The following is a 9755-nucleotide window of genomic DNA, read 5'->3' as shown; positions in this document are numbered from 1 at the left end:
AAAGAAGGGTCTACTAAAGGGTGATGAGGAGCAGTTTGGAGAAGAAAACTTCAGTTCTAACCATGGAGCCCATCCCCATGGCAGAAAGCTCTTTCCCACCATCCAACACAGAACTTGGGCAAGTGTAAGGTGCCAAAGGGTAAAGAGCCTTGGAGTCTTAGGGTTAAAATACCTAAAAAGAGAGAGTGGCATTAAAAAAAAAAAGTCATGGTCTTCATAACCAGACAGACCCAGTGTGAACCATTGTCACACCTCTTACTATCTGCATGACTTTATGCAAGTTACTTAACCTCTCTGAAAGGCAGGGTTGTCTCTGTTCCAAAACAGGCCTGACCACACCCTCCTCACAGAGTGGTTGTCGACACAAGGGAGCTCCTTCCCATCCTGTGTCCCACCTCCCACACCCTCACTAGTAGAAGGTTCTTCTAGGAAGACCCTACCAGTGCTTCTGAGACATCCCAGAGGGTCCCTGGGAGACACCTTCAACCCCCTCCCACTAGTTCAAAAACAGAGATCGCACAGGTTTGCATCAACCAGAAAGTCAGCTTTATTAGCCCACCACCAGTGGAGGGGGAGGGGAGACAGCTGGAAACCGCGCTGGGAGAGCAGGGCCGTGGCCCAGGCCTTCAGGAGGTTGGGGCCGGTAGGCGGGCAGGAGGCTCTGGAACAGGCAGCTCAGTGCTTGGAGCTCTGGCCCTGGCTGAAGCTGGAAGAGCCCTGCTCCTTGAGGATGGGCCAAGTCTGGAGGCCAGAGGAGGATGAGGAGGAGGAGGAGAAGACTGTGGGAGAGAGGAGAGGGCATGAGAAGGGCTCTGGAGCTAAGAAGCCTCACAGAGGGAGGGCTGGGGGTCTCTGAGGCGCCCAAGAGCCTCCGGAGCCTTACCATTGTGGGAAGAATAGGAATGGCTGGATGCTTGCTGGGAGGAGAGGCTGTGGGGGAGAAAAGGCAGAACAGTTAGATGTGCTGGGAGCAACGGTGGGGCCACAGGTTCTGTGGGGACAGGAGGGTAAGGGGGGGCACGCACTGGGCATCCTCGCCCTCCAGCAGGCGGCGGTAGGTGGCGATCTCCTGCTCCAGCCTTGTCTTCACGTCCAGCAGCACCTGGTACTCCTGGCTCTGCTGTTCCATCTCGCAGCGCAGCTGGGCCAGCTGCTCCTCCACGTTGCCGATCAGCCCCTGGATCTGGGACAGCTGCATGCAGTAGCGGCCTTTGGTCTCCTCCAGGCTGCTCTCCAGGGATGCTTTCTGTGGATGGGAGAAAGAAAGAGTCAACAGAGGTGGTCGCTATTGTCCCCCCAGACCTCTGGGCATCTTTCCTGAGAGGTACATGGATTTTGACCCCAGCTGGACTACTGATAAGCCAGACAATGTGGAAAAAAGTTATTCTACTGTGCTGGGCCTTAATTTCTGTGTCTATGTAATAGGTATAATGATCCCTCCCATCCTGCTATGGGATAAGAGAGGCAGAACTTATTGCAGCAGGGTTACAGGGCTGTGGCCATTACTGGTGACTTGGGGACTGGGGCTGGATGGGGTCTTCGTACCATGCTGAGCTGGGACTGCAGTTCAATCTCCAGGCCCTGGAGCGTCCTCCGGAGCTCAGTCACCTCACTGCGGCCACTCTGCAGCAATTCGCTATTAGAGACCACTTCTTTGTTCAGTTCCTCGGTCTGCGATTGGAAAGAAGAGCAGGTGTGAGGCGTTCCTGAGCTGCTCCCCAGCTGGGAAGTCCTGCAGGAGTGCTGAGGACCTGGGCCCCACCTTGCTCAGGAACCAGGCCTCCGCGTCTCTGCGGTTCTTCTCCGCCATCTGCTCGTACTGGTCACGCATCTCGTTCAGGATGCGGCTCAGATCCACGCCAGGGGCGGCGTCCATCTCCACGCTGACGTCCCCACCAGTCTGACCCCGCAGGGCAAGCATCTCCTAGGAAGGGATGGCAGGAGGTGGTCAGCTCAGCGGACCCTTTTCCTGGCCCCTGAACCAGCTTCCCACTGCCAACGCCAGCAGCAACCTCACCTCCTCATGGTTCTTCCTCAGGTAAGCCAGCTCCTCCTTCAGGCCTTCGATCTGCATCTCCAGATCAGTCCTGGATAGGGTCAGCTCGTCCAGCACCCGGCGCAGGCCGTTGATGTCGGCTTCCACGCTCTGGCGCAGGGTCAGCTCATGCTCATACCTGGCAGGACAGAAGTCAAGGCATCAGGTACCATCTGTGAGGCTTCTGAGGGAAGACCAATGACCCCACTGCTTGCCTCCCGCCCTTTACGCCACATTCAGCCCACCACCATAGTTGCTCACTTGGTCCTAAAGTCATCAGCTGCCAGCCTGGCATTGTCAATCTGCAGAATGGGCTGAGCATTCTCGATGGTGGCTGTGATGATCTACAGAGAGGGTAGAAGGACAGGCCTGGTTAGCCAAGACAGCTGCTCAAGGGGGAAGAGCAGAGAGGGGAGAAAGGTATCTCCCCAAATGGGAGGGTCACCTGGCTGGCAGGTCAGGCCCTATGCTCCCCCAGCCAGCCTGGGTGTCTTTTCCACCCAGATGTGAGGGACGCACCCCAGTCTCCTATCACCCCATCCTCCACCCCAGGCTGAGAGAAGCTGAGGGTGCAAAGCACACTTGCAGGGAATAAGAGCCTCAGGGCTCCAGTCCCAGCTCAGAAACCTAGATGCTGAAAAGGGACCCTCTGCCACCAATTCTGAGTTGCCTTTGGCCACTTCCCCAAGGTGGGCTCAGTCTTCCTGTTTGTAAAATAAAGATGCTAGAAAGTGGTTCTCTAAGAGCCACTGCAGTCGTGACCTCTCCATGCTCCACCCCCCAGTGCCGCCCACCTGGCCCACACACCTTGTTCCTCAGGTCCTCAATGGTCTTGAAGTAGGGGCTGTAGTCCTTGGCCTCACTGGGCCGCTGCCTCTGGTACCAGTCGCGGATCTTCACCTCCAGCTCAGTGTTGGCCTCCTCCAGGGCGCGCACCTTGTCCAGGTAGGAGGCCAGGCGGTCGTTGAGGTTCTGCATGGTGAGCTTCTCATTGCCAGAGAGGAGGCCGCCATCACCACCACCAAATCCAGCACCGAAGCCAGCACCGAAGCCAGCACCGAAGCCAGCACCAAGGCCACCACCGTATCCTCCACCAAAGCCGCTACCCAGGCCCCCAAAGCTGCTGCTGCTGCTGCTGAAGCCACCACCATAGCCACCCCCCAGGCCGCAGGCCCCCCCGGAAGAGTAGCGGGAGGTGGAGACCGACAGGCCCCCGTAGGCACTGGGGGCCCGGCAGGCCCCTCCAGCCAGGACAGAGGACATGCGGCTGGAGCCGCCCCCGATGCCGCAGGAGCCCTTCATGGAGCTGGAGGAGGTAAACTGGCGGCTGCAGGAGGTCATGGTGCCGGGAAGGAGGTGAGCGAGTGAGCAGAGAGGAGAGAAAGGTGCTCAGGAAGGCTGGGAGGATGCTGGGGCTGCTCAAGTCCCAGGAACCTTTATATGCACCAGGGCAGGCGGGGCCTCCCATCTGCTGACTTGCGGGCTCCCCTCTGGATTTCATCACGCCAGGTCCCGTCCAACTCCCCACTCCGGATCAGGATTATTCAGCCCGGGGTCGACTCACTTCGCTGGGTGCTGCTTGGAGTTCCCACCCAGCTCTGGGGGTGTGGGGCCGAGAGAAAAACACACAAACGCGAGTCGGTCATGACTCAGGCTGGGCGGCAGGAATCGGGCTCTTGTTCCTGGAGCCTCAGGGGCCAGCGGGGCCTTGGCACCAGCAGCTCTGTGGCGCCTGCGTCCCCAGGCAGTGAGTCAGCCCATGAAGGACTCCCTGCCCCACGGGACAGCCGGCCTGGGGCTGTCTCGGGTTGTGCTGTGGGGATCCTACCTGCCCGACTCAGGACAGCAGAGCTGGATTCATGGTCTCGCTCTGCTTTGCTCGCTGTGTGATCCGAGGCCCCTTGCTTCCCCTCTCTGGGCCTCTGATTTCCCTTGGCAAAGTGACAAAGGTTGGACTGGGTGATCTTAGAATCCTTTCTTGTTCTAAAAATCCTCTGACTCTCTTTCCCTAATTGGATCCAATCCCAGCTTCAGAGGCTGCCTTTGAGACCCCAGGTCCTCAGAAGTGCTGGGTACCACAGAACCAGCGTGTACCATTGGGCCAGATAGGTGACAGCTCCCCACGCTGCCCCTTACAAGCTGTGTAGCATAGCAGCCAGCCCTTTAGCCCCTCTGGGCCTCGGTTTTCTCATCTGTAAAAGGGGAGGACATGCCACAGAGGAACATGCACACAGGACCCCATTTGTGCCTCCCCGATGGTGGCTCTGCCCCTCAGCTTCCTCACCCTTTCTCTGCAGCCAGCTGCCCCCTTACCTGCCTCCCCACACCTACCTCTGCACTCTGGCACTTCCCTCCCACAACCTTGCCCTTTCCTCTAAACCTCAATACTTCTGCCTTTTGAGCAGCCCACCCCCAGTGCATATCCTTACCTAATCATGGACACCCACCATAAACTGGGGTGGGAAGGAGTCTCCATCCTGCCACTACTGCCATGTGTGACCTCTGACCCCGCCACAGCCCTCTAAGTTCCCACACTGTATCCAGGGCTCTGTTTTCAACAGTTTTCTTTCGAGTGTCCCCAGATGCTGGACTGCACTTGGCAGCTTCATTCATTCAGTCAAGGAGAGGTGGGGAAGGTGACCTCTCTGGTCACCTGCCATGCTTGGGTATTGGATAGAGTGTTGTATGTGTGCCACACAATTCTGTGAGGGGCAATATTCCTGCTACAGGTTCACAGACAGGGGAACTGGTAGGTGTTAAGTGGGACCCCAGCCAAGCAGCAAGATGAGGCTTGAACCCCTTCCTATCTGCTTGCCCAGTCGGAGCCCTTCCCACCATCCTGAACCACCCTATCCATGTATCACCAACATGCATAATTGTCTTGAATAAACCCTGTGAACTGGGAAGGAGAGAGGGAGAACCAGAGTGAGGGGGTAATTTGCCCAAAGTCACTCAGTTTCAAGTTGTGGAGGCAAGACTGGAACCCTGGGCTCAGGATGTCTCCACTTTCCCATGATGCCTTGCAGGCTGGGACCAGTACGTCTCCTCTTCTACCTCCCCACAGTGCCTGGAATGAGCTCTGTCCACAGTGGGCATGACCTGGGCCTGAGGGCTGGAGGGGAACTAAACCCCCAAACAGGAGCTTCCTCGGGGTGCCCTGAGCTGGCCACGGTCCTTGCTGTGAAGTGACTCTGTGGCCCTGAGAGGAGCCCAGAGAGGGCTTGCCCCAGCCTGAGCACTGCTGGGTGATACTACTGGAACCCAGGGACAGGAAATTCTGTCTCAGCATAACCAGAACTTTATTGCTGCCACATCGCGCCCTGTCAGTCACTCAGCTTGTAGGAACAGGGCCCAGAGGTCTGAGCAGAGCTGGCGCCCAATACATACCTTCAGGGCCAGGCTTGGGAGACAGGACCCAATGCTCCCCTCTCCTAACCCCCAAAAATGGGTCCTAGAATCTTGAACAAAACCCCTGCCATCTCTGCTGTCCAGATGGGTCTGGATTTCAGTCCAACTACAGACTGACTCATCAGAACTAAAAATCACATTTAAGGCCACCAAGCAGAGTTAGAGAAAGACTTGTCCCAGGTTGATGAGTACAGAAACAGAGGAGCAGAAACTTGAACCCAGCTCCAGTGCAGTTCCTGAGGTTCACACAGACTCTCCCAGGGGTCTCTGGGAGCTCCTCTTCCCCTGCCTCGGCATGCTCTCCACCTCCCTCCCTTCTGACTGGAGCTCTGCCCCTTGCCACCATTCCTGGAGTCGGAGTGGCCTCACGCACAGGCCCCACACTGATGGCTGCACATCTCTGAGGCTGAGAAGCTACAGGAAGTTGCCGACCAACCCATCCAACCACTCAGGCAATACGGCAGACCAAGCACCCACCACCATGTGCCCAGCACCCGGTGCATGGGAGGTGGGGAAGATGATGACACAGTCTTTGACCTTGGAACCTACCATTTGATCCCAGAGAGAAAGCTAAGGCCTGGAATATGGCACCACGTGGCAAGAAACCCTGGGGTGCTTGGCCCAAGGAATGCAGCTGGGTGAGCATTACCCGACCCTGAGCCTCAGCAGTAAAGGAGGGAGTAATCAGGAGAGGCTCCAGCTGGGCCTCAGAAGATCTGAACCGACAGAGAAGGAGCAGGGGACATTTATTCCATGCCAGCAAGGCAAACCTGCCCAAGGTTGCTGAGAGCTGGGATCGCTAGGTCTGTGGGCACAGGGCACAGAGTCCCACCAAACTGGCATCCCTCCAGGCAGTGGCTTCCTTCCCCCAACCCGGGGCCTCTTTCTTTGCTCCTTCACCCGCCCCATCTCAGGTATGAGGTCATCTCATACCTGAGTTGTCTGGGAAATATTATTGGCATGCCTCAGCTTGCAGTGATTCCCCAACCTGACTGATCACCAGGATCTTCATACAGATTCCCGACCTGCTCTGACCCACAGTCTCAGCATGGCCCAGGACAAGCCTGGTCGTAGGGACATTTTATGAGCTCCCAGGAAATTCTGGTGACCAGCCAGGCTGGGAAGCAGGAGGCAGCCTGGGGGAGGAAGGAAAGGTAGGGAGACCCTAAGGAGACTGAAGGGTGAGAGGGGGCTGTTGCAGGGCCCCAGCCCCCAGTGGCAGTCCAAACCACAGGCTTTAGGGCAGGGTGAAGAAAGAGAAGATCCCCGATGGAGCCAGGACAGAGTGGCCTGGGGTCAGGCAAGCAGGAGCTAGATCTGGACTGGACACTCAGATACAAAGAACCAGACAGAGAAGCCCTCGGGGCATACTTATAAACAACCCCAATGCTGTGTGGCCAAGCCACTATGGAGTGTGGGGGGCCTGCAGGGAGGGGGCAGGCTCCCTGGGGATGAACAGGTGTCCCCAGTCCGGGCTGTGGCCCCACTATTGGTCCCAGGCTCTGGGTGAATCTGTGAGTGCCAGATGGCAGGTGGTCCTCTCATTTCACGTGTGTTTCCTGCCCCTTTTCCGAGGGTGGGGACTATCACAGCCCATCACGCTGGTCTGCACCACCCAGGGGCCCTCAGCGGAACAAGATCAAGTTCAGTTAGAGCCTTGCTCTGCACCTGGTGGCTCCAGTCCCCCTGTTCTCCTCAACCTCCTACCCCCACCCCCACCGCACTGCATAAGGACTGAAGGAGTACTGTCAGCTTCAGCACTGTGCCCACCACCTCTAAACTGGGTCCTGCAGGGTCCTGCCAGGCCAGGGCATGTGTCTCCTCCTTCCCCCCAGGGCCAGTGCAGAAGCACAGAGTGATGCCATGTCATGGACAGAGGGTTACCGCCACATGGTCTCCTTACGGAAAGCACTGCCTGGTCACACTTTCAGGGTGTGGGCATGGCAGAGAAAGAGTCATAGGGCCTGGCTACTGCTGGGCCTGGCCTGGGCCTGGAAATCAGGTGTGTGTGTCCATCACATGAAAGCGGGTAAAGCAGTGCCAAGGGCGGTTATAGACCGGTTCCCTGATGGAGATGAAATATTTTGTGCAGGGTAATGGGTGGATATGGATGAACCATGGAGTCCCACAGCTGGGTCCCCAGTCTGGCCACAGGCACGCATCCCCAGCAGCCTGGGTTGGCTTGGGGTACCTGGACAAAAAAATTCCAGCCACCAAAATTCCCCCACACTATCCCCAAGGGGACCACGGTTCTCAGCCCCCAGTCACTACACCATCCTGTGGCTCTACCTGCCCAGGTGTGGGCTGAGCACTCTTGGAAAGAGTGGGGCTTCCCCTCTCTGGACCCAGGACCACCCCCTGGGGACTCCCATCCTTAGCAGGCAACCTCTGCCTCTACTGGCCCAGCTCTTCGCACCTGCCTTCTCTCGATCTGGCCTCCTGAGCCACCCACCCACTCACTTTGTGGGCAGGACCTTCTTCCTGGGCAGAAGAGCCAAGTCCCAGCTATCTTTGGCCACGCCCATGCTGTGACCCCTCCTCACTCACCCCATCAGTAGGGGTGGGCCCCCAGGATCCGCAGGGAGAGAAGGCCCTTGCCTAAGAGCTGGGGGCAGAGCAAGAGGTGGGACTCTCATCTCCTCTTCCCAGCACAACTCAGACAAGGGCTGAGTCACTGTTCCTTGGAACCTCAGTGTCCCTATCCACACAATGGGGCGCCTCTAACCCAGGCCCTCCCCGCTTCCTGGGACTGTCATTCTGACAAATGAGATCACTCTCCCAATGAGCCATCCTCAACCCAGGGCTGGTTCTTCTGGTTGTAGCTGGCAATGCAGTGGGGCCTGGTGGGTACAGTGCCTCCCCCTGCCCTCCATCCTTTACTGCTGCTCAGGCAGCTGGGAGACGCCAGCTGCTGGCGGAGCGGAGTCCACACTCCCAGGCTGCCCTGAGTACTGCAGCTGCCTCTGAGACACGGGCTCTGGACTCCAGCCGGCAGTCCCTGCCAATGGCAAGGAACTCACTGTCCTCAATCGCGCCGGGGTCAGGGCTGGAAGGACCATCAGCTGGGCTCATCTCTCTCCCCAGTTACTGAAGTCTCTGAGGTCCAGAGCAGGCCTGGGACCTGTCCAAAGTCCCACACCCACCTGGGCACCTCATAGACCATGCTGTAACTACCACTAGGCCCGAGCCCTGCACCCCGCCAGGTCTCGCGGCTCTGGCCCATCTGAGGGTCTGATCCCCACCTTCAGTCTCCAGCACCAGGAGGGCCCTGGTCTGATTCCACAACAGAAGCCTGACCTGTCAGTGAATTGGGGTGGGAGCGCCCTTCTTGTCATTAACCCCTTCCACCCATCCTCATTTCCTGAAGAAAACCGGGAAGGCTTGCCCTGCTCTGTGGCTTCCAGATTTACTCAAAGGAAGACTTCCAGGTATTGGGGCTCCTCCTCAACTGGCCCATTGCCTGACACCAGAGAAAAGGGCTGGGGCCCAGAGGGTCCTGGGAGTGGCTAGGGCAGGACTGCTCCTCCCACCTTCCCTTCTCCCAGGCTACCAGGGAGGTGGTGCTTCTCCCTGCCCTACCCTGGCACACCCCCCTTTCCACCCCATCCTGAACAATGGGCTGACCATTTGAGGAAATATCCCTGAGGTAAGTCCCACCCTTTCTCCCACACCTGCCCGAGGCCCACAGCCTTCTCTAGAAGCAGAGTCTGCAACCCACAGTCCTGGGGTGAGGAAATAGAAGTACCCCTGGGAGCCCCCAAATTCCCTTGGGGGGATTCCTGAGACTCACAAAGGAACTTGAGCCCTAACCACCCAGCATGCCTCCCCACCTTCCCTATGCTCGTGCCTTTTCCAGGAGGATCCTGACTCCCATCCTTGCCCATCCCCTGCCCCCTCTCAGAGCAATTGACTGGATGTGTCATCCTTTAGGACTCCGGCTCCCACCTGACATCTCCTCAGCCATTTATAGATGAGGAAATGAAGCTCAGCAAGGCAAAGCCACACTGCCCAAAGTAATGGACCTCCTTACCAGGCAAGAAGAGGCCACCTGAGACCCTCCCAGATATGCTGGCCCCACCTAGTTCTGGTATTGCCTGGACCACTGTCCCGAGGATCACTGACCTTTAGGAGATACAAATGGTTCCCTAAGCTCTGCCCAGACCTACTCTTTACCACGATCCTAGATGACCCTTAACCTCCAAGTCAACAATAGTCTGTGTCCACAGACTCCTCCCCCCGTCCTCATTTCCCCCAGTTCACCCATTGCTCGCTAGGGCCCACCTCAGTGGCCATAATCAGGACACATTCCATA

At 57.7% G+C, this 9755-nt stretch overlaps 1 protein-coding gene across 1 annotated transcript; it reads right to left on the bottom strand.

The window, feature by feature from the left end:
- Positions 1 to 523: 523 nt before the first annotated feature.
- LOC129517774 (keratin, type I cytoskeletal 16) lies at positions 524 to 3457 on the bottom strand. The gene is made up of 8 exons (XM_055337857.1): positions 2843 to 3457; positions 2297 to 2379; positions 2018 to 2174; positions 1763 to 1924; positions 1546 to 1671; positions 1026 to 1246; positions 884 to 930; positions 524 to 779 (listed from the first exon to the last, which is right to left on the bottom strand). The coding sequence occupies exons 1-8, from the start codon at positions 3374 to 3376 to the stop codon at positions 676 to 678; spliced, it is 1434 nt and encodes a 477-aa protein (XP_055193832.1). The 5' UTR covers positions 3377 to 3457; the 3' UTR covers positions 524 to 675.
- Positions 3458 to 9755: the final 6298 nt, after the last annotated feature.

The sequence above is a fragment of the Nyctereutes procyonoides genome, unplaced genomic scaffold, assembly GCF_905146905.1.
Source record: "Nyctereutes procyonoides isolate TBG_1078 unplaced genomic scaffold, NYPRO_anot_genome, whole genome shotgun sequence".
Classification (NCBI taxonomy): domain Eukaryota; kingdom Metazoa; phylum Chordata; class Mammalia; order Carnivora; family Canidae; genus Nyctereutes; species Nyctereutes procyonoides.
This window is presented reverse-complemented; position numbering and strand designations above follow the sequence as displayed.